Here is a 22,453-nt window from a genome sequence, read left to right as displayed (position 1 = left end):
TCCTTTTATGATGAGGTAAATATCCCGAAACGCTGCGGCATTCAATGACAGTTTGTATTATTGTAAACTCGAAACCCAATGTGCGGATAGATCAACCAAAATATTAGGACGATAATGTTCACATAAGGTGCACCGAACTCTTAAGATGCGATAGTTCACCCACAACCAAATATATTGTTCATTTTACTTTCAAGTAAACGTAAGCGCCTGACGCTTGTTTTGGTACTTCAATCTGCTGAACAAATCATAATCTCCAAACTTCCCACATCACCTGAAGCCCCCCAGTCCGTGCGCTCGCTTTGATCGACGCCTTGTGGTTGCTTTGTGCTTGTATATCGAGTGGCTCGCTGCAGCAACGTGCTCTGCAAAAGAAGAGAATGCCGGGTCCAAACCAACGGATCCGATCCCGAAACATTTCGCGAACATAAAAAAACCTAAAGTGCCTAACATCCACGCCACGACAGCGCATATGTTAGCGTCGAGCTAACAAATGCTAGCAGATCGATCAGCGGCTACGCGGAGACACTCGGTTTCTCCTCCTAAGGCAAGCAGCTTGTGTTAACTAACGCTACCAACCAAACGTTATATCAAACACACGCGCGATTGGCTGTAAAGAAAGTGTTATGAGATGCCATTGTTGTTAACGGTTAGCTTCTCGTGGCCTGTGGCGTTAAAAAGATGGGCTAACAGTGTGGCCCAGCAGAACATGACGCCTCCATTAAACTGTAGCTTTCTATAATAACTGACATTTGATATGAATTAAACCGTCTGTTGGGTCATAGGGGTTTGAAATATATGGTGATCCGTTGGGGGCAGTTTATCTCTCAGTGAAGTGATGTGTGAGCAATGGCGATCACGATCAAAAGCCATTTGCTCTGTGCATGAAAAAGACTTCATCAAGTGAGAGGTGTCTGCAGGGGAGACATCAGCCATCAGTGTCTATCTGGACACGGGTGCCTTCATTCCTTAAACTTTAACATGACACCTTTTAGTGTTCAGAAGTGGTTCACTTAAATCTAAATTCTTTCAGACTTTTGCCATTTTAGTTTAATGCATTGTAACTGTTGTTCAATTCCATGATTGGATTATTATTTCTCGTGCCTAAATTAATAAGCAGCATTTTACTGCTCTAGCTGGTGGTGATGGAGCTAATGTTATATAACGTTAGTTAATGAGCATTCTCTGTAACTCCTAAGTAGTGGAAATAAGTACAATATTACGGTCAGAATTGTAGTGATTTAATGGCCTCAAGTGGAGTTACTCACTTACTTTTTTTTCTTTTATTTTTGTGTGACACTGTAAAGTTTTAAATAAAGCAACACATGTTAACCCAGCATCAATCTGCACCACTAAATTCTAAACTTTCCCTGTGACTTTTCCAGATTTGCCTCGTGGACCAGCTGTACTCGAATGGATGATTTGTCCGTTGTTGCATGAAACAACTTGACTCGCCTGGAGGAGATGAAGGTCTTTATTAGCTTTCAACACTCGTAATGCAGCCATCCTCTGCGAAGTGGTAGCGACGAAGCATGGGGCGTATGCGAGCCAACGACAACACAAGGTGAGCTAGTCGGTTTGCTGTTATTGTGTGGTGTTTTCTGTAAGAATGCGCCTTGCTGTTTTTATGAGTTACAGCCTCCTTGTGACTTGTTTAATTCACAGACGCTTGACATGGGGAGTAAAATGTCCTTCAGCAGAGCAAGCAGTGACCAAAATACAGTCTCCGATTTAACGTCTGTGGCATCGCATCCTCGCAATTCTGTTCATGCGCCTTTGGACTGCAAGCAGGTAGTTAGTGAGAGAAACTAAAATAGACACATCACTTAAGTTATGCTGTCTATTACACTAAATATTACAGTTTCTGGTTCAACCAAATATTTTCTCATTTATTTTCTGTACAAAAACATTTAGACTTGAGGGCCTTTTAAGAACTATCTTGCTTCTTTTTTTGTGGTATTGCTTTTGAATACATAGTGTATATCACATTCACTATTTAAGTGTGAAGGGAATCAGTTTGTTTTTTATGTCAGTGCTACAACATTTAGTTTAAGGGAGGACTCTTATTAAAGGGTTGAAATGTATATGTGTTAATATTTAATTGTACGCTTATGTGTGTGTGTGTTCAATCTACACCTACACCTCCATACGTTTAGACATCGACACCATAGAACAAATTACAATGGAATCAGCCTTTTGTGTTGATGTTTATGGGACGTCTTTTAGAAAACGTATGCCATTTCTACTTTTGGGACAAATGCAGTTTATTTTTTTCTCTCACAGATACCTGAACACAAGAGAGGCTGCGAGGAGGACCTGGACTCTAAGTGGGGGAAGGAAATGAAAGCAGCAGAGCTGACTCGACCTGCGCCTGAATCCCACTCATCGGGGCACGTGGAGTCTGGTGTCCGAGCCAACTCTCAAACAGTCAATTGTCAACACGGTGAGCCCGTACCTTTAGAGGCAGGGATGGAAGGAAAGGCTCAACCTCCTGCAATCGTGTGCAGCTCTACTACAGACAATCACGGGCACCCTGTACACGTCCGCAGGAAGCCCGGCCGCCCGCGCAAAATAAAAGCGCCCTCGACTGAAGGCAAAAACAATCTTGCTTCGGCTGTTTATGATGCCGTTCAACATAAAGAGATCAGCACGACGATTGCTTTACCACGAGACGGCCCCTTAAACAATAATTCACCTCATAATGAGATGCCTGGTCTTCATATTGTTTCTGATGGTAGGGTAACAGAGAGTGTCCCTGTGCTGACAAAGAGAAAAAGAGGCAGACCAAGAAAAAAGGAGATTGTAGCGTTTGAGACTTTGGTTGTTAAAGCTGCTGCTGCCGAGGCTCCTGCTGTTTCTGTGAATAATGCCACAGGTCTTGCAGGGCGACTGAGGAGTCGAGGTGAACTAAACCCCTCAAAACAGGAAGAAATACTGGAACCAAAACACAGCATAGACGCCAAGCCAACTGAAGTGACGCCGACAGAACAAAGTAATACATTGACCCCTCAAAGTATTAAAAGAAGGAGGTCTAAACCGGCTGATCAGCAAGTTCCAGCTAAAGTGTGCCGGCTGGAAGTTTCCCAGAGGACCTCGTCAACGTTGATCATCAACACCAGGTGTGGGGAGAGAGCAAGGACAGATAAGCAGGTTGAACAAAACGCTTGCAAGCAAGAGGCTGATTCAGATGGAAAGACCGGTCCCCTCCGCCAGCACGAGGAGCAGACGGAGTCAAAGGAAGGTGCATCAGCGCAGGGAAGTTCACAGCCAGCTGAGCCTGAAGTTATTTCTTTGAGTAGTCTAAAGTTGGCCGAAGAGTCCCGATCGAAAAGCAGCCTTGAGTCCTCCGGCACAGATGTGGTAACGTCCTCTAAACAAGCAGCTAAAGCTTTTGCAGTCCCACCTGCCGTGAAAGCTGAGAGTATTCAGATAGAGTTGGATCATTTAAATCCTTCAAATGGGCCTAAATCTTTACCCTGCATTGCTAACACCTCGGTTGAAGCTCAAGGTCCAAACAGGGCTTTCCGGCGCAAGAAAGGCGGCAAGAGGAGGAGGAGGATAATAAGGAATGTCTTGTTGCAGAGAGAGCAGCCTGTAGAGGCTCATGAAAGCAGTGAGGACACTCCACAAAATGCAGACTATGGTGGCGAGTATAAGGAGGCCAACTCTAATGTCAGCCATGTAAAAAGGGGGGGCAAAACTCTTTTGAAATGTGGTTTCTGTGGTCAAACCTTCAAATTTCTATCCCAGTTCATCATACACCAACGCGTTCATACAGGAGAACGGCCTTTCAAATGCCCTGAATGTGACAAAGGTTTCAGCAAAAATTCTAACTTAAATCTTCATCTCAAGACACACAAGAAGTGCAAAATATATCAAAAATGTCCATTTTGCAAGATCAAATTCTCTTGCTCCGAGTATTCCTCTCATATGAAAATGCATGCTCAAATGGACACTGAGAACAGCACAACTGACAAACACAGCACGAGGGAAGACCACGAAGACAACGAGGGACTCCATAGACCCGTTTCACAGGAGAAGAGGGAAAACAAAGTGTGCCAATATTGCGGTAAAACGTTCCAGTTTCTGTCGGCCCTCATAAGACACGTGCGCGTCCACACCGGAGAGAAGCCTTATAAATGTGACGTCTGTGGCAAAGCCTTCGGTCAGGCCTACTTCCTCCGCGTTCACGAGCTGACGCACTTGTCCGTGAAGCGCTTCAACTGCACGCGCTGTGAAAAGGCGTTCACCCATTACAGCAACGCGAGAAACCACAGGTGCCGACCCCCGAAGGGCAGCGAGGCCTCCGAGCCGAGCCGACGCCACAAGCCCGCGCTGACCTACACGTGCCACATCTGCAAGGACGTCTTGGACCAACTGCAGGAGTTCAACAGCCACATGAGAGCCCACGCCGGGGCGAAGCTTTACCGCTGCTTGTACTGCGACAAGCTGTTTGGCGTGCTGTCTGAATTTGTTGCCCATCGCGGCCGGTGCCGAGGAGAGCGCAGCGTCTCCGGCCCGGCGAAGGAGCACGAGACCATGTCGCTGATAGAGTACACGGTGCCGTCGCTGCGGTGTTCATCGGCGCCCAATCCAGCGCCGGCTCTCGCGGGCGCCGATGCCGCCGAGGCGCGCAAAACGACACCGCAGGCCGCTCCCAGGAAGCGCTCGGCCGCGGCCAAGAAGCCGTTCCAGTCGGCGGCTGGCCGCCCGACTCCCCTGGTGTCGAAGTTGAACAGGCTAGACAACCGCTCGGACCCCAAGAGATACCTCTGCCCGAGCTGCGGGCGCCTGTTCAGACACATGGGCAGACTGCGAGCCCACATGCTCACGCACGCCACGCGTCAAAGCTACACGTGTGCCTGTTGCGGCAAGACCCTGGCGACCTGGAGGAAGCTGTGGCACCACCAGAGAGTCCACCGACAGAGGCGCGGACGCTTCACGTGCCCTCGTTGCGGCCAAGGCTTTCGGTTCGTGCATTCGTATAAGCAGCACATGAGCGAGCACCCAGAGTTCCAGTGGATTGATGTCAGGCCCCGGAAGGTGTTTCTGCCTTATCAATGTGAGCAGTGCAGGTGCAGCTTCAAGACTCTAGATTTGCTCTTCAGTCACCAGCTTTGCCATTCCTCGCCACACAAGGAGTCTGAGTTTGATTTATCCGTAGATGATCATACACAGATGTCGTTCCCTCCCACCGACCACCGCGCGGCTTCGTTGCATTTGGATCCTGTGGAAAACCACGATGGTTCTCTCGGCCCCTTCCCCAAACGTCCCGACAGATCAACGCAAGAGTCGCCTCAAGCTCCCACAATGCCCATCGTCAAAAGCAACGGTCCTGGCAGCACACAATCGATCCACGATGGAGAAGCCGGTGGTGATATAATAGATGAAAAAACGTTTGGTGAAACAATTTATCCGTCGAGAACTGTGAAAAGACACATTAGCCCAAATTGCAGCGTACCGAATGAGGCGTCTGCAGACGGCGTTAAGTGTGCGGTGTGTGGCGATGCATATGCTGGTATTTCAGACCTTTATCACCATTATTTGCAGCATGCGAGAGGCCAGTTGTGATGAGCCAAATGGAGTTACCCCTTTTGTGTTCATGGTCACAGAACTCCATAAATACAGAACTGCCTGGTGAGGTTACGGGAAATAAAATGCATCAGAAATCATTTGGAATATTTGTTTACAACCATTTGTTAATCCTGTCATGCCTGACTGTTTACAGATTATGAATTAGGGGTATTTTTGTTTTTCATTTAGTTTATGTAATTACATTTCTGTCCATCCACGTGTCAAAAAGATGCTCCAAATATTTTGTACAATTCGTGCATTGACGGCAGCAAGAATCACTGTTTTTAAATGGCTTTATATGGAAAATATGTTTGAAAAAACTTTGCCATTAAACCTTCTGGCAACTTTATTGTGTAACAGGAAAGTACCCTGCACTGGTCAGGGGGGAGGATGGCACACAGACTTCCTTCCTTCCTTCCAAAAAGAAGTGGTGATTTTACGCAGTTCGAACTCCTCCTCTTGGTATTTCATTTTTGACCAATGGTCATTTTTGTTTAAATGTGGTCATTTCAAATCATGCAGTTTTTATCTTGTCATTCATTATGTTGATGTGATTTGTTTTCAGACTGGTTTGCTCTCCAACAAAGACATGTATTAACATTTTGCATTTACATTAAAAGCAAATATGGGCTCTATATGAACTGCACAAGCACAGGACATATAATGGCATTGAACACATTTTCAAAACCTTTTGAAAATTTGTCATGCTTCAATATACGTTTGATTTTGTTATCGTCTTAATACCAATAAAGGCCATTTTTATATTGATATGTGTACATGTTCATCATTCATCATTATTGCTTGGCAAAAGAAGTAACTTGTGAATTAACTTCACAACATTTAACGTTACAGTTATCATCCGTAGCCTTGAACCTCTGTGGTTTGTTTACGTTCGAAGTCAATCAAGTTTGTAGTGATGCGATTAAGTACAATTGTTTTATTCAGAAATCAAATAGATGAGCTGCATTTGATATTTATATTTTTTAATGGCCCATGCAGTTTAACTGTACTTCAACAAATGACCAAGATGACTTTAGTTGGAGGACATGGTGCTGCGGATCCAGGAGGTGTAGTTGCAGACCTTGGCGTAGACTCCGGGCTTGTTCCTCTGGGCGCAGCCATAACCCCAGGACACCACACCCTGCAGCTGACCGTTGCACACCACGGGGCCACCAGAGTCACCCTGATAGCACACGGGTAGAAAGGACAAGATGTGAGGGGACATGTTCCACCGTTTGACGCGCTAAGAAACTGTGGAGAGGACTTGAGCTCGTACCTGGCAGGAGTCCTTGCCTCCCTCGAGGAATCCAGCACAGAACATGTTGGAGGTGATCTGGCCAGGGTAGGCAGACCTGCAGCTGCTGTCACTCAGGATGGGGGCATCCAGGCACATCATGCGATCAGGGTAGTAGCCTTGAGAGAAAGATGGAGAGCAGATGTAAATGTTTCTGCCCCACAATGCACTACAACTACTTTGCAGCTCTGTGGTACTGACTCCCTGTGGCGCTGGTGTTGCCCCATCCAGAGATCAGGCAGCGGGTGCCAGAGCTGGCACAGCTGGAGGGCAGGGACACGGCGCCGACGTAGCTGTTCAGGGAGGCGGGCTTGCTCAGCTTGATCAGCATGATGTCATTGTCCAGGTTGCCGCTGTTGTAGCTGGGGTGACGGATGACTTTAGCAGAGTCGATGAACTGCTCTGTGCCCTCACTGACAGCAATGTTGTGCTCACCAAGACGCACCTGGACACGGCTGCAGAGAGAGAGACACGGGCCTTTAACTGCAGGTAAGTGATGTGACTTTGTACCTGTAACTCGGCAGTAAGTATCTGATGTATCATTCCATGTTGAATGAAAATCATGCTTATCTTAAACCATCAGACGTTATATTAGAATGACACGTATGTCAAATGAAATGTGCCCTTACGACTTGTAGCAGTGAGCGGCAGACAGCACCCAGGTGCTGGAGATCAGGGAGCCTCCACAGAAGTGGTAGCCAGAGTTCAGAGAGACCTGGTAGCCAACAGCGTTCTTTCTGCACTCGTAGCCTCCAACAATCTTGTCATCCTCGATGGGAGCGGCAACTGATGGGAATAAAAAACGTAAAATATTTGAAGAAAGTGTAAATAACCATTTGCACACTGTCATAAAATGGACAAATTACTTTAAAGAACATCTTGTAATGTAATATTCATTCTCACATGCCGCAGCGAACAGAGCCAGTAGAATGAAAGCCTTCATGTCGGTTGTTTCAGCCTCGGTGTCAGCTCAGCTGCACGGCAGGCCCTTTTATACCCAGTCCTACGCTTTGCTATCAGATTTGCCGAGGTCAAGGACTATTTCCAGGTTTCCAACTTGCTGTTTCTGAGTAACGTGTGTGAAAACACATCTGGAAAACGTGAGCCAACATATGGATACTGTTAGCTGTAGTCCCAGCACCTGCAATGTACACTGAGCTTGTAAAGGACACATAACTGATGATTAATTTTAAAGACATATGGAACTTTGTTGTACGACAAGATTTTAAAAATGCCTCTTCATCTGTCATTGCAATGCACTACATAAATGCCATCACCTGGAGAAATGCACAACAACTTTCCTGTCGACAATATACTATGTAAGTTGTCTGCATTTAATTTAAGATGTCTGTGTTTTCATCCTCTGCAAGTTAAAGGATGTCTTTTGTCTCTCTCCTCAAGATTCATAAATATAAACAACTATGACATTTTGAAACAGCTTATTTAACGCAGTCTGATGGCAAGTACACAAAAATGTAATTAGTACCACACATAAACGCACAGATCAAAACGTCACTCCTTTATTTATTTTGATAGCGATCACTGCATGCGTACGGCTGATGCTCATGACTCGTGAGGGTGTTGCAACCCGGTGTGATATGGCAACAACAGAACAAATACGTGTCTCTGTGTCATTAAATATTGGGAATACAATAGTAGAACATATAATACCTTAGAAAGTATGCTAGTCAGAGCAATAGGTCTGTAATATTTTAGTGCTGGATATTTTACTGGTTTTATCTTTGATTACTGGGACTAACATGACACTCCGATTAGAGTCAGGAAGTATGCCATGTATTAGCAATACACACATAGCAAGTAATACTGGAATGCTTAAGATATTCTGCTTTTATTTTATCAAAGTCACATGCTTCATCAGGTCTAATAAACACACCAGCATCACAGAAAACATCACCAATATTACATGAATCATTCTTAACACTGTTGAAAACCCATAATGTTTAGTCCACAGATCTGCTATACTTTCCAAACCAGTAGCTTTGTCAGTATGGGATGGCAAAGGCATCTTAAAGCAATTCTTTGTGGCAACATTAACTGCAAAAGCCACATCGTTTATCTATGCATAATGTTTGATACAATTTGAGTTGTTTAAATAATAGCTGTGAACCATTCCGACAAAAAGGAGCCAAGCCAGATATTCTTGCGCCAGGATAGAATAAATATGTGTCTAAACGACAAACTATAAAGGCTAATGGGTTAAAGAGAATAATTTCCCCAAGGGGTTATGAAAGTATTTATTATTTTGATGTATTATTAAAAATTATCTTAAAAACTGGGTTTTATCAGGAAAAGCAATCCATGGGTCAGAGTCTGAACAGAAGAAACATTTCAGAATGTAAAATTAAATATGCAGGGTGCTCTATTAAAAAAATAGGACGGCCGTGAAGGCAAATTCAACAGATAAAAAGCTTCAGCAGAATAATGTCTATGACATCTGGAAAGAATTTAAGGTTGCCAATAACATTAAGTGGTATTTCTATATTACTGAGTCTGTTATCAGTTTGTGAATAGTAATGCAAGATATCATCTGTGAACTTTGACCAATCTACTTTAAAACTGTTCATGGTTGTCAGAACTGGTGATTTCAGGTAGATTATAACACAGCAACAGGTGTTTCAAAAGCACAAAACAAGGAACAAAAGAAAATGAGATTGATGATCCTTTATTTCAACGAAACATTGCTGGGATCAACGTTGCTTCCATTAAAGTGACTTTAGTTGGAGGACATGGTGCTGCGGATCCAGGAGGTGTAGTTGCAGACCTTGGCGTAGACTCCGGGCTTGTTCCTCTGGGCGCAGCCATAACCCCAGGACACCACACCCTGCAGCTGACCGTTGCACACCACGGGGCCACCAGAGTCACCCTGATAGCACACGGGTAGAAAGGACAAGATGTGAGGGGACATGTTCCACCATTTGACGCGCTAAGAAACTGTGGAGAGGACTTGAGCTCGTACCTGGCAGGAGTCCTTGCCTCCCTCGAGGAATCCAGCACAGAACATGTTGGAGGTGATCTGACCAGGGTAGGCAGACCTGCAGCTGCTGTCACTCAGGATGGGGGCATCCAGGCACATCATGCGATCAGGGTAGTAGCCTTGAGAGAAAGATGGAGAGCAGATGTAAATGTTTCTGCCCCACAATGCACTACAACTACTTTGCAGCTCTGTGGTACTGACTCCCTGTGGCGCTGGTGTTGCCCCATCCAGAGATCAGGCAGCGGGTGCCAGAGCTGGCACAGCTGGAGGGCAAGGACACGGCGCCGACGTAGCTGTTCAGGGAGGCGGGCTTGCTCAGCTTGATCAGCATGATGTCATTGTCCAGGTTGCCGCTGTTGTAGCTGGGGTGACGGATGACTTTAGCAGAGTCGATGAACTGTTCTGTGCCCTCACTGACGGCAATGTTGTGCTCACCAAGACGCACCTGGACACGGCTGCAGAGAGAGAGACACGGGCCTTTAACTGCAGGTAAGTGATGTGACTTTGTACCTGTAACTCGGCAGTAAGTATCTGATGTATCATTCCATGTTGAATGAAAATCATGCTTATCTTAAACCATCAGATGTTATATTAGAATGACACGTATGTCAAATGAAATTTGCCCTTACGACTTGTAGCAGTGAGCGGCAGACAGCACCCAGGTGCTGGAGATCAGGGAGCCTCCACAGAAGTGGTAGCCAGAGTTCAGAGACACCTGGTAGCCAACAGCGTTCTTTCTGCACTCGTAGCCTCCAACAATCTTGTCATCTTCGATGGGAGCAGCAACTGTAACACAAACAGTGAGTTACTTTCAAATATTTAAATCCCCTCCCTGGAAAACATGAAGATATAATTTTTGAGGTTTACATGCTGCAGCAAACAGGGCCAAAAGAATGAAATGCTTCATGATGCTCCTACTGATTCTACACACAACGAAAACAGATGCCCTGGGTTTATATAGAGGCCGACCGTTCTTTTATCTCTATCTCAAGGACTTTTCCATGCATCTTGCACAATGATCAAACATTATCCAACCTGGGAAAGAGCAGCATGCTCCAAAAGAAGAACATGTGCTTTTCCATGAGTCTTTCCATGAATCTTTCACAGTTCACAGTTATTTTACTATGGATGCATTTTTATGTTGAGCTTCATTCAATTTATTGCATTTTTAAATTATACAGTGGTGGTACACAATGTATCTTAATCTTAATTTCCTAGATACTATAATAGTAGCAAAGGTATTAGCAATGTCAAAGAGAGGGGAGTTTGTCCCCAGTTCTCTGTCCAAGCAACTGAAAATCCGTAGTACTGGGCGCATTGTTGCTAAAAATTTAGTAAACTATATATATATGTATTACATACATATATAATAAATGCAGATGGTCTTGTGTTTTTCAGTCAATGTAGTGCTGGCGTCCAGCAGGTTTTTTGGTAGATGTAATTGTTGTGGTGAGGAACATGATGTTAAATACAATAGTAGGGAAAGAGAAATTTTGATCTGTAAAACCATAGATGACAATTGTCTAAAATCCCTATACTTCAAATTGTCTGGTAAAAATCTTAGTGCCAGTTCTGAAGTAAAATATCTCCGCCATTTCTTAACAGAACAAACGGCAGATGATAATGATAGTTAATGTTGTAGTTGTGTTACAAAGTCTTTAAGTAGCTTACAGTGATGCCATGAGAATATTATTTAAGAGTCCCAGAGGCAGTAGTTCCATTGAAATATGAGTGTCTCCAGGAGTCAATACTTTCTAACTGTTGTAAGAAATCTTATTTATACATGTATTTGCCAGCTGAATGGTTCTTTTAGCAAACATAAGGCTTAGTTCTACATGCTACCAGTCCCAGCTGTGGAGACATTGATACAGATGTCTCTATGTAAGTCACTGCTAAACTTATGCACTGTGCTGTTTTTTGTTTCGTTATGTATGTATTTTTCATCTTTATTTTATTTTAGTTGTAAGTAGAAATACATTTTTAATTGATTGATTCATTGATTATTTCACTTCATTGAGTTATTGTCAATTAACAGAAACACTACAACTAGTATAAACAAATAGAATTTTGCAGGTGTTGTTAATCTGCTTTGATAATTGATAATTATCCATTAATAATTGATTTGAGAAACATAAAACATAATCTCAGTCTTCATTTCATCGACACATGTATCGTCCTATGAATTTAAACTTTGAAAACGATAGAATTTAAGATTAAAAGTAAAATTAAAATTAAGTTGAGAGACACTGGCTAACGTCTGCAAACTTTGATTGGTCCTGAACAGACCCCTTCAGTGACGTCATGAGTAAGCGACTGTCTTTGGTTTGTGTATCGGCTGCTGAGCTAACAGCTGCACCAATTGTGTTTTGTTTTTGTTTTGTCACCCATGTGCTGTTGTTATGAGGTAAGAACATCAAACGCGTTGACTTTTTGATCTTGTCTGCTCAGTAGCTGCCGTGTTGACAGTTCAGACTGCTGCTTAGCCCCAAACTGTGGCTGTGTTAGCTAACAGCTAGTTAGAAGATATGCACCTAATGTATGCCGAATGCGCAACCATTGCGGATGTGGTGCAGAAAGAAATGCGCATCGATGCGACAGAACACAGAAGTCATCGTCACTAATAAAAACGGACACACTATTGGAAAATGCTACACATTTGTAAACAGTGTTATGTTTTTATGTTTCATTTCAGCTCTCGGAGCGATTCTCCGCCTTGAAGGTGCATCTCACTGTAGGACAACTGGACGTTTCGATGTAGCTCTTAGTCTGCCCCGGGTGTTTTTACACCGCGCATTTATGTTCGCGTTAACATATTAGAACAAATGCAAATGAGACAAATGGATTCAAGCGGCAGCGTCTATTAGCCATAAAAGTCTGTGGACTTTATGCGCTACTTAGACAATATGATAGTATCTCCAACGAAGAGGCAACAATGTCTTGATTTAATGTAATATTACTAGTGAAAGTATTAAAGGGTACTTTTGTATTTCCTCATAAATCAGTATTGATGGCAGCTGGAGCCAAAGTAGTTTTCTAATCACCGGGTACAGTATTCTGAAGTTGTAATGTCTTTGGCAGTGGGTTTAGTTACACCTTGAACTTGTGTTAATGGGGCAGCAGCTGCCATCATCAGAATTGGCCCGCCAGTCAGTTCTGCTGTGATTCAGATCTGACCCATGACTGAGTACTACGAGGAGGGGGGGCTGCTGTACGAGCAATCACCTCCCATGCACATCAAAGTGGAGTCTCCGGAGGGACCCTTTGGAGGGGGGGGCTCAGAAAACGGCTTTGCCAGGGAGGATGAAGACTCGGATGGTAGCTGCGACCAGCAGAGCAGCGGATTACCCGGGGGACTCCCCTTCAACGTGGTGGTGGTGCATCCCAACATCATGACAGCCGGCATGTCCTCAGATGAACTCTTGTCCATTGAACAAAGTAAGCAAAGTAACAAAGTGAGACACTAGGTGTAATAGTTGTACAGTACCAATAAAATGTGTGGACACACTTTCCCAGTCAATTCAATGAGAAAGCATGTACAACCTTTGACTGGTACTGTATGTATGTGTATTGACATAATGAAGTGGAAACACTGTAAGATTAACACTGCAGCACCTATTGGTCCCTCCCACAGTATATTTAGTTTCACTTAATATTTACCCTTTCCCTTTTGGGCTGTTTGCTTACCTGTCCCTCTACAGACAGAGCTATGTCAGCTGCGCTGGCTGCTGGCGGTGCGGGAAAAAGAAAGAGTCGTTTCAGTGGAGCCGAGCTGGAGGTGTTAGTGTCAGAGGTCACTCGGTGTGAAGGAGAACTTTTTGGGCCCGCGGGGAGGCTTCGGCGGCGAGAGCGAGAGCGCATCTGGGCAGGAATCCTAGAGAGAGTCAATGCCGTGTCCAGAGTTCCGCGCACCCTTCGTGAGGTCAAAAAGCGCTGGGACGACTTGAAGAGACGCAACGGAGGCAGGCTAGCGGATGCTCGCCACCGCAGCTGTTACCTGCCATCCAGCAGAGGAGCCTCGATGCTTGGCCGTCCTTCCCAGACTAGTCCAAGACTTTCACAAAGCAGGCATAAGCAAAGCACCAGACCAAAGCCCAGTTTCCCATGCTTCCCCGACTCTGATACAGGTAAATTAGATAACTGACTGGTTTACTTTTTGTTGATTTTATAGAGGCAACTAATATCTACTTCTGTCCACCAACAATATGTTTTGCAGGTATGGGAGTGGAAGGATCAGAGAGAGATGGTTTAGAAAAAGATGAGGACAATCCTGAGCAAGACAGAGAGATGGGAGAATCCGAGTGTGAGCCAGGCGAGAACAGCATGGAAGATAAATTGGGTTTAGGACTGGGTCTGGGCATAGTACCACCCCCTCCATCAGAACGATGGCTGCCTCCTTCGCCCCTCTACAGTGCCCCTTTTCTCAATGGCAGCCCCCAGCCCAGCAGTCCTCAACCTTCACTTGGAGCACACCAGGCTCCTCTTGAAGCCCCTCCACGTAGCTCCTGGCTTGAAGATGAACTACGAGGGTTGGGGGAAGCAGCAATTCAACTGGGAAACCGGGTAGAAAAAAGTCTGCAGGAGTTTGGGGACGGTTTCAGGCAGGACATGACAACGCTTGTTGCTTCGCAAGAGGCATTAGCATCCAGTCTACAACAAAATAATGTTCTCTTGCAAAGGCTATTAGGCGTGCTCGAGGCCCAGCAACAACCCCAGCAATATTGTGTACAACAACCACACCGATCACAAACGTCTCAACAGCACTTACAGCCACAGGCAGCTCAGCAGCAGCTGCAACACACAGAAGCACTGCAACAGCAACAGAGGATTGAAGCACCCCTGCAAACACAACTAAAACATCAGCCTCATGTAGTACAGCAGCAGCAGCCACAGGTCAGCCTGCATTCAAATAATCAGTCAGCTGCAGCGGTGGTTCCTGCACCGTCGTCCCCTGAAATACATGGCACTTGTCCCACTGAACCCCCAACCAACACAAATGGAAGTGTTCAGAGGCCTCGGCGAGGAAGAGCTGTTGATCACCGGCGCAGAAGGCGGCGCTGAGAATAAAGGACTTAGAAACTTACGCGTGATGCATATTGGGTGTTTCAAAATGTGATGAGAAATTCTTATCAGCATTTCTATAAAAATGTTATTTGGAGTTTTACTCAGCTCGTATCAGAACACTTTAGTTTGTCTCAATAGACAAATTATGTGGAAAAGTAAATGAAACGCGGGATAATAGGGTGGCCTTAACGTGAGCTGGGTTCCTCAGATTTCCTCAAATTTCCTGCCTTGTGGAGTCAGTGACAACTTCACTCATAAGACCTTAAAAACACAGACAACAACATATTGTAGGTGCTGGTTTTAAAATACATTTCACTGTACATGCCATTCAGACGAACTGCAAAGCTCATGATGCTTATACTAGTTCAGTATGTCTTATTGCTCCTGATTAACTTAACTACATTGTCAAAGGACTAATCATCTGCAGTTGTTACCATATATGGTAGTTAAACAGCTATTGTACTTAAATGCTAATGTATGCTTGTGCTTTTTAACAATTTTATGAAAGTCTCACTGCTTTGGTTCGATAACAAAGTTAAGACTGTTTTCGGTTCCATGTGCTTTAAAGCAACTGCTACATTTTAAAGTCTTGCCAGTTCTTGATGAAAAACAGTAAAACCTTCTGGCATAAACATCAAAGTATGCATCCGACTTTTGATTCACATGTTTATGAAATTTAAAAGCATACATGAGTATGTAGGGGCTATTTATTCTAATATTGCATGCAGTATGATGAATGTGTTTGTAGATAGTTGCAAAGAAACAGCGTTTGGCCATCATCTACGTAGTTTTGCACAATCTATATTTTGTAGATATCGACTGTTCCGATGAAATGTAACCACACTTTAATAAAAGTCAGACATGGGCTGCAAAATAAATTCATCTAATGACTTGCGGATTCGTCCCATGAAGATGTATGTTTATATTGTGAAGAGTGTTTGATGTGTATGAGTAATACAACCAGAGAAGTTGCAGAAAAGGAAATGTATAATTTACAACTTCGAATTAAAATGTCATACTTTAACAACAGCTATTTGACGGTAAAGGCTGTTTTATTTTGAAAGTGTTGACCGGAAACATTCCCCGTTCAGTCTGGGCTCCGCCAGCGTGATGCTTGTGTGTCCTGGACAAGGGGGTGCATGGGTGAAACATGGCCGCCGTAGACCCGTCGGAGTCTCCAAAACGACAGAAATGCCCTGCGGAGGAGGTGGAAACATCTGGCGAGAAGACCGATGCCGTGCAGTCGGGATGCGGCTTAAATCAGAAAGCTGCAACGACACTAAATAAACCCTCGGAAAGCTCCCCCGACGAGCAGACTGTGGCCATCGACGGCTGCTGTGTTGCCAGCCATTCTGAGGTTAGTGTCGAGTCCGGTGCCGGAGCCGAAAAAACGACATGCAGTTCACCGGAGGACCTAAAATCTCCTGAAAAAATGGCCGAGGCTCGTGTTAGCGACCGACGGGCTTTTGGCTGGTCCAAGACCGAAGACGGCGACCAAGAGGCACGAGCACACGAGGAGGGAAGCGATACGCGCGGTACGCCAACGTTGTTAATGTTTATTATTTTTTTGACTGTTAGCTTTAGCCTGCAGGCTAACCTGAGCTGCAGCCCAGTAGTCAACTCTGCTAAATTCAATTAGCATTACAAAAACAGCTAGCATCCTGCTGCTACTGTTTAATACCCGTTTGCTAAGTCATTAGTTTAAGTAATTTTTTTAAGGGGCTTTTTTTCTTGCATTTTCCAGACCTCAGCAATGCCCTAGCCGGTGCCCGGGGGTCGCTGCGGGATCCACCCGGTGGGGAGACCGCCCCAGTTGATGCGGAGGACAGCGATGAGATGGAAACATCTCATCCCGAAGCGAAGAGCGCCGAGCAGCCGCTGGGAGAGGTCGACGTGGAAGTGAAGGAGGACGACGAGGAAGAGGAGGAGGAGGAGATGATGGTGGGAGTTGAGGAACAGGCAGCACGGGCACAAGAGGCCCATTTCGCAGCCAAGCCCATAAGGTGCCGTTTGGTGTGCAAAGAGTGCGGCAAGAGGTTCACCCGCCGCGAGACGTTCAACCTCCACCGCCACTTCCACGCACACGAGGACGAGCTCACGCCCCTCACCTGTAAAGAGTGCGGACTCACTTTTCAGCACCGCAGTGGCCTCGTCAAACACAGGAATGAACACAAAGAGAAAGAGGAATTGCTTGTCTCTCCAAAGAAGGAGAAGGAGACGCACACTCTGGCTCAGACACATGCAAAGGCGGAGGGTCGTTTTATATGTGCGGAGTGCGAGGTGGTCTTCTTTGCAGTGGACAAGCTGAGGGAACACAGCTGCTGCAATGTAGTAGAAAAGCCCTACCACTGCCCCCTGTGCCGCCAAGAGTTCCAGTTTAAGGTGTCTGTCACGAAGCACATGAGGCTCCACTCCACAGACATTGTCTTTGCGTGCCAGGAGTGCAGTCAAACATTCCCCAACAGCGTGGCCCTGCGCTGCCACCGGCGATGTCACGCCGCCCTGAAGCCTTATGAATGCCCTGAGTGCGGCTTGGTTTTCAAACACTACTCCGTCATGGAGGACCACCGTCGCAGGCACACGGACAACACGCGCCCTCACATGTGCAACATCTGCGGCAAGGCCTTCAAGTACAGCAGCCTCCTCCATCAGCATCAGTACCTGCACACTGGCAAGAAGCCCTTCCGCTGCCCCGACTGTGACAAAACATTCGCCTTCGCCCAGAACATGAAGGCCCACTGCCGCCAGCATAGACTGCGCAAAAACAACCCCCCCGCCAAAGAGCCGAGTGAGCCAGCACCGACGTCAGCGCAAGAGGCGGTTCGAGGTCCAGGAAAAGAGAACGCACACCAGCGCGATGAATCCAAACGCACCTTTAACTGCCCCCTTTGTCCCCGGACCTTCTCCGTGCCGGCGGACCTGAGGGCCCACATGCTCGTTCACGAGGCAGAGTACGAGACGCTGGAGAGGACCCTCGGAGCCCCAAAGGAAATCAACAAGAACTGGGAAAATGGACACATCTGTCCCCACTGCCCATCCGTCTACCGTGATGAATCTAGTTTTAATATGCATCTGTTAAGTGTCCACAAATCTGTAGCACACCGTGTAGAGAAGGCGGCAACGCCAACTCCCAATCCGTTGACTCCGTTAAGTAGTGACGACATACAGGGGAAATGGAGAGGCGACGGGATCAGTATTAAGTCCTACAAGTGCTCAGATTGTGGGAAAACCTTCCGCCACCGTTCAGTGTTAGAGCTGCACATGCGCATACATTCAAAGGACAAGCCTTACAAGTGCAAAGTGTGTGGCAAGGGCTTTAGATTTGGTAGCTACTTGCAGCAGCATCTCATCATCCATACAGGCAAGAAGCCATACAAATGTTCTGACTGCGGGAAGGACTTTGCCTTCCTGCAGAACATGAAAACACACCGAAAGCTTCATCAGGAAAAACCGTTCCGCTGCACCAGCTGCCGTAAAGGCTACAGCGACGAGACCCAACTTCAGCACCACATGTTATCACACAACGGGGACAAACCGCATAAGTGTGACTTGTGTAACAAGAGCTTCGGATTAGCCTACCTGCTCCGGGATCACATGAATACACACACAGGAGACAGACCTCATCGCTGCGAAGAGTGTCACAAAAGTTTTTCTTGGTTCAGCAGCCTGCTCGTGCACCAGAAGATCCATGTGCGCAAACGCCAGGGTTTCAGCCCGTATCCTTCCTCCCCGCTGGGCACCAGGACGAGAGGCCGAGGCAGCAGGGGGAGGCGAGGGGCGAGGCCCATGTGGGGCTGGTCTAGGCCGTTCGGAAGTTCCAGTATGGTCACCCCTCTGCAATCTCCGTATCCTGTTTCTGCACCGAGAGATGGCGAGCTGCACAGAAAGGCAGTCCTGCCACAGGCGGCGATGCCCGCGCCTCGCATGGACGCGCACGGGCGAGAGCAGAAGGAGCGCTGGCTGTCCGAGCTGCACCCTCAACCAGTGCAGTGGAAGGTGAATGGCGGTGAGGTGATGCCGGTCCCGTCGCAGCAGCAGCAGCAGCAGCAGCAGCAGCAGCAACAACAACAAGCAGCTCCGCAGCAGACCCAGTTGGACAGTCCGACGCATACGACGCCCTCGCAGCAGCACCATCAGAGTGGTCCTAGCTGGGCAGACAGCTCTTTAACAACTCAGTCGGGTCCCACATCTGCTCGGAGTTCACAGTCGCCGCGCATGAGAGAGTGCGGAGCTGCAGTTGTCAGCTCACTTATGACAGCAGTGCCAAACAAATCCTGCGCGTCGACAGTGAGTGAGATGGAGCAGCACAAGCCGGTCACTTGGGGCGGCACAGCCGCGTCCACAGCGCTCGCGTCCACAGCGCTCGCCTCCACGAGCTCGCTGCAGCACAACTTTCCTCTTCCTTCGTCTTACGTAGACGGGGCGGCTCTGTGGAGTATCAGACCGTCTCTGCTCGCAAATTCACAGAGCTCTCAAAATAAGCTTGGTAAAGACATTCAGCTGCCAAGATGGCCAGGTGCCCCGGTGTTGATACAAATGGAGCCATCGACACCGCCTAAGAAGGAGGACACTGGAGGTTGGGACGTTGGTAACTCTCAAGTTATGCTGTCGACCGTTAGCCAGCCTGAGAAGCCGTGGAACGGCTGTGAGCTGCAGAAGCCGTGGGTTACAGGCTTAGTAGGCGTGTCCACATCAGCTCAAGTAGACCAAAGCAGTGGTGTGCCAATTTCTACTCCCATTTCTCACGGGGTAGGTAGCACCTTGTGGGACATAACAACACCACCAGGAATTCCAAAGACTATAAACCCTGAGAAATTGGTACATGCCCAAGACTTTCAGCTGCAGCAAAAGCAGGTGCCATCCTCTTGGGCCAATGTGCAGAGTCACACCACGACACAGAACGTTCCCATCTCCATTCAATACGAGCCTCGTCGTTTTGGCCATGGTTTGGGAACGCCAGTATGGGGCTTCCAAAGCACTCAAACGCTGCTCGCCGGGCAACTCAAACCAGGGGGTGGAAAAGAGCTGCAGCAACAGCCGATGGTGTCAGGCACTCAAATAATCATCAATCAGCCGCCTCCTTTCTTCACAGCTCCACTCACTCCGCTCCCACCTCTTGCATTGCCCGGCCCACACCCTCTTCACTCTGTTACACTCTCAAGACCCCCACACCCAAATATTTTTTTTGCACCACAGGCGGTAATGAGCGAAAGGCCACATTTAACACAAACCCTGCCCCTACCTCAGCTCGCCGCACAGACGGAACCTCACAAACTTGGACCCCGTTTGCCTTTTGGCGCAGAACGGCTTCTTCAGTGCATGATATGTGGCTGTTCTCTTCCCCGGGAGCTAGATCTACAAATGCATTATTTGCAGCATGCACAAGGAGAGATTTGACAGTTCTACACTAGCACCAAGACTTTATTTTTTTATATTTTTTTACTCCGTGGGACCTCATTTATTATTGTTAATTAAGCAGTTTGACCAGTTGAGTGGATGATAATTAGAAACAAACAGGTAACTTTAATCATGTTTAAGGTTGTTCAGCGACAAAGTCAAATACAGAGGGGGTTTGTACAAACATTACATTAGTTTCCTCTTTTGAAATGCACATAAGTTATCCAAATAACCGGTCCAAGCCACTCCTGAAGGCGGAAGATTCATATGGTTTTACAGTGTGTGCTTCATTTATTGCCAACAGCATTTAGATTTGCATAATATTAATACTTTTATAGTTCACCTGATTTGTCCTGAACTATTTAACCGTGTTTCTTCATGTAAAGTATACTGTGTGCCTTTTATGAGTACAGTGTGCATGTCTGCTGTCTTGGTATTGTAGGCATAGTTTGTGCTTAAGGTTGGCTCAACGACGTGACCTCACACCCAAAACCTAGAGCAACTCTTTGTAAGCTCCCTTTCTAAAGAACTGTTTGCTTTTGAGGAGAAGAGGGTTGGGCGGTTGTTTCACTGATTACTTATGTCCGACTACACACACTTCCCGTTGAGAAGGACTTGTAGTCACAATGCTGTTGGCTGGATCCAAATATCTCACGAGTCAAGTTCTCAACATTTGGTCAAAGAAAGAGTGCAAACATAATGTTCATGTAAATGTCACAGTAAGAGTTAGCCGTTAATTGCTTATTGGGAGAAAAATACAGGGAGAAAGTGTCTTTACAAAATGATTGACAACACTGTTGTCAAATAATGAATTTTGTAGTAAATTCAACATCCATTTATGTGAAAATATGTCAGTAATATTTATCATAATGAAAAGACAAACTGATGATATAAAATGTATATTATGCTCTAATTGGTCTGGTAAAATTCAAGTAATTTATGGAGCTATGTCATGACTGATTGAATGCAATTTGTTTTCAAACAGATACTGGGTGGGAGTGCTTAGAACCTACTGCAAACCTATGAGTACCGTGTAATAGGTATCTCTTCATTATTTCAGATTGGAATGTACCTATATTTATAAAAGTCCACTTTTGAGTTAAATGCAATTTGTTTTTTGTGAATACTGAACGATTTAATTTCATGATTGTAGATTTAGCCGAGTACAGAATCCCATCTCTATTACAATGGGCATTTGAGTAGCTTTGGTAGCCCAATAATTAATGATTGAATATTACTGCTAATGCATTACTACTGTAAAATAAACAAGCGGTCCATTTGTACAAAAAAAGAAACGTCCCTCTGTGTCTTAACATTCATCGTCTCAAGTTAATAGAAATATGTGCCCTTCTACCTCTATCCACTGTTTTAGAATGGAAAGAAATTTCATGGTGTCTATATAATAAATAAAATAAAACTTGCCTTTGTTTACAATGTTGTGATAAGCAGTACTTCTTAGGAAGGGCCAGTTCAGGGTTTAACGTCAACATTTAAACATCTGTAGAATAGAGCCCTCATTCATGCATAAAGAAACCACAAACAAAATGATTAAATCCTGGTTTCGAAAGTTTTCATATTTTAAATTTGAAATGTTTACCCCCTCTACATTGGGTTTCCAAAAAAACGTGATCAAAATTGGAAGCCCGGTTGGGGACAACTTCTCTCGTTCTGGTAGATTTATTTGTCAGATCACAGGTCAAGTATCAGCGCTCTGTTCGCAAAGGCAGGAGCAGTTCTGTCGGCCCGCAGGCCGGAAAAACAACTGACTAACATCAGGAAAAACATTATGTTTTGTACTTGTTAGATATAGGAGAAAATATTTTTATTGGCCCTAAACTGGCATCGAGGAGGAGCAGGTCCTCCCGCCGCAATACTGTATCCGATTACATACAATGTCTGGTCTACTGACTACATGAAAACATAACGAACAGTGTTGAATAGTGTGTGGTGTCTCTAACTCTCATCCTCATCAGAACTGTGTCTGCCTGGTGTGCACTTTCTGACTTGCATTCCTACAATATATTTTTTGTCTTCGACAAAAGAAAATGGTTGTAATAATCATAAACAATTTAGCATGGAACAGAGGAAGTGGCTCAGTCTGTTTAATTCCAAAAGTAGATTCCAGGCTTGTTCCC

The 22,453-nt window shown here is 45.7% G+C and overlaps 5 protein-coding genes across 6 annotated transcripts; 3 read left to right on the top strand and 2 right to left on the bottom strand.

Annotated features, from left to right (window-relative positions):
• The first annotated feature begins 1,382 nt into the window (after positions 1-1,382).
• Positions 1,383-6,417, top strand: si:dkeyp-84f3.9 (zinc finger protein 37). 2 transcript variants are annotated; one of them, XM_037453792.2, is made up of 3 exons: positions 1,383-1,561; positions 1,663-1,788; positions 2,281-6,417. In XM_037453792.2, exons 2-3 carry the CDS (start codon positions 1,672-1,674, stop codon positions 5,566-5,568), a joined length of 3,405 nt encoding a protein of 1,134 aa, XP_037309689.2. In that variant the 5' UTR covers positions 1,383-1,561; positions 1,663-1,671; the 3' UTR covers positions 5,569-6,417. The 2 variants fall into 2 exon arrangements, with proteins under 2 accessions (XP_037309689.2, XP_037309691.2); XM_037453794.2 differs by lacking the exon at positions 1,663-1,788.
• A 116-nt stretch (positions 6,418-6,533) lies between these two features.
• On the bottom strand, positions 6,534-7,813 carry prss1 (serine protease 1). Its single transcript, XM_037453867.2, has 5 exons — positions 7,769-7,813; positions 7,495-7,651; positions 7,067-7,320; positions 6,848-6,984; positions 6,534-6,754 (listed from the first exon to the last, which is right to left on the bottom strand). The coding sequence occupies exons 1-5, from the start codon at positions 7,806-7,808 to the stop codon at positions 6,605-6,607; spliced, it is 738 nt and encodes a 245-aa protein (XP_037309764.1). The 5' UTR covers positions 7,809-7,813; the 3' UTR covers positions 6,534-6,604.
• A 1,719-nt stretch (positions 7,814-9,532) lies between these two features.
• LOC119197497 (trypsin-3-like) lies at positions 9,533-10,824 on the bottom strand. Its single transcript, XM_037453864.2, has 5 exons — positions 10,728-10,824; positions 10,490-10,646; positions 10,062-10,315; positions 9,843-9,979; positions 9,533-9,749 (listed from the first exon to the last, which is right to left on the bottom strand). The coding sequence occupies exons 1-5, from the start codon at positions 10,765-10,767 to the stop codon at positions 9,600-9,602; spliced, it is 738 nt and encodes a 245-aa protein (XP_037309761.1). The 5' UTR covers positions 10,768-10,824; the 3' UTR covers positions 9,533-9,599.
• A 1,324-nt stretch (positions 10,825-12,148) lies between these two features.
• On the top strand, positions 12,149-15,815 carry si:ch211-261d7.3 (uncharacterized). Its single transcript, XM_037453815.2, has 4 exons — positions 12,149-12,264; positions 12,553-13,295; positions 13,559-13,984; positions 14,074-15,815. The coding sequence occupies exons 2-4, from the start codon at positions 13,037-13,039 to the stop codon at positions 14,916-14,918; spliced, it is 1,530 nt and encodes a 509-aa protein (XP_037309712.2). The 5' UTR covers positions 12,149-12,264; positions 12,553-13,036; the 3' UTR covers positions 14,919-15,815.
• Positions 15,816-15,982: 167 nt separating this feature from the next.
• Positions 15,983-21,752, top strand: zgc:66448 (uncharacterized protein LOC327401 homolog). The gene is made up of 2 exons (XM_037453791.2): positions 15,983-16,456; positions 16,666-21,752. Exons 1-2 carry the CDS (start codon positions 16,072-16,074, stop codon positions 20,316-20,318), a joined length of 4,038 nt encoding a protein of 1,345 aa, XP_037309688.2. The 5' UTR covers positions 15,983-16,071; the 3' UTR covers positions 20,319-21,752.
• Positions 21,753-22,453: the final 701 nt, after the last annotated feature.

The sequence above is a fragment of the Pungitius pungitius genome, chromosome 11 (assembly GCF_949316345.1).
Source record: "Pungitius pungitius chromosome 11, fPunPun2.1, whole genome shotgun sequence".
In the NCBI taxonomy this organism is placed as follows: Eukaryota; Metazoa; Chordata; class Actinopteri; order Perciformes; family Gasterosteidae; genus Pungitius; species Pungitius pungitius.
The sequence above is the reverse complement of the archived record's forward strand: the minus strand, read 5'-3'. Positions and strand labels throughout refer to the sequence as shown.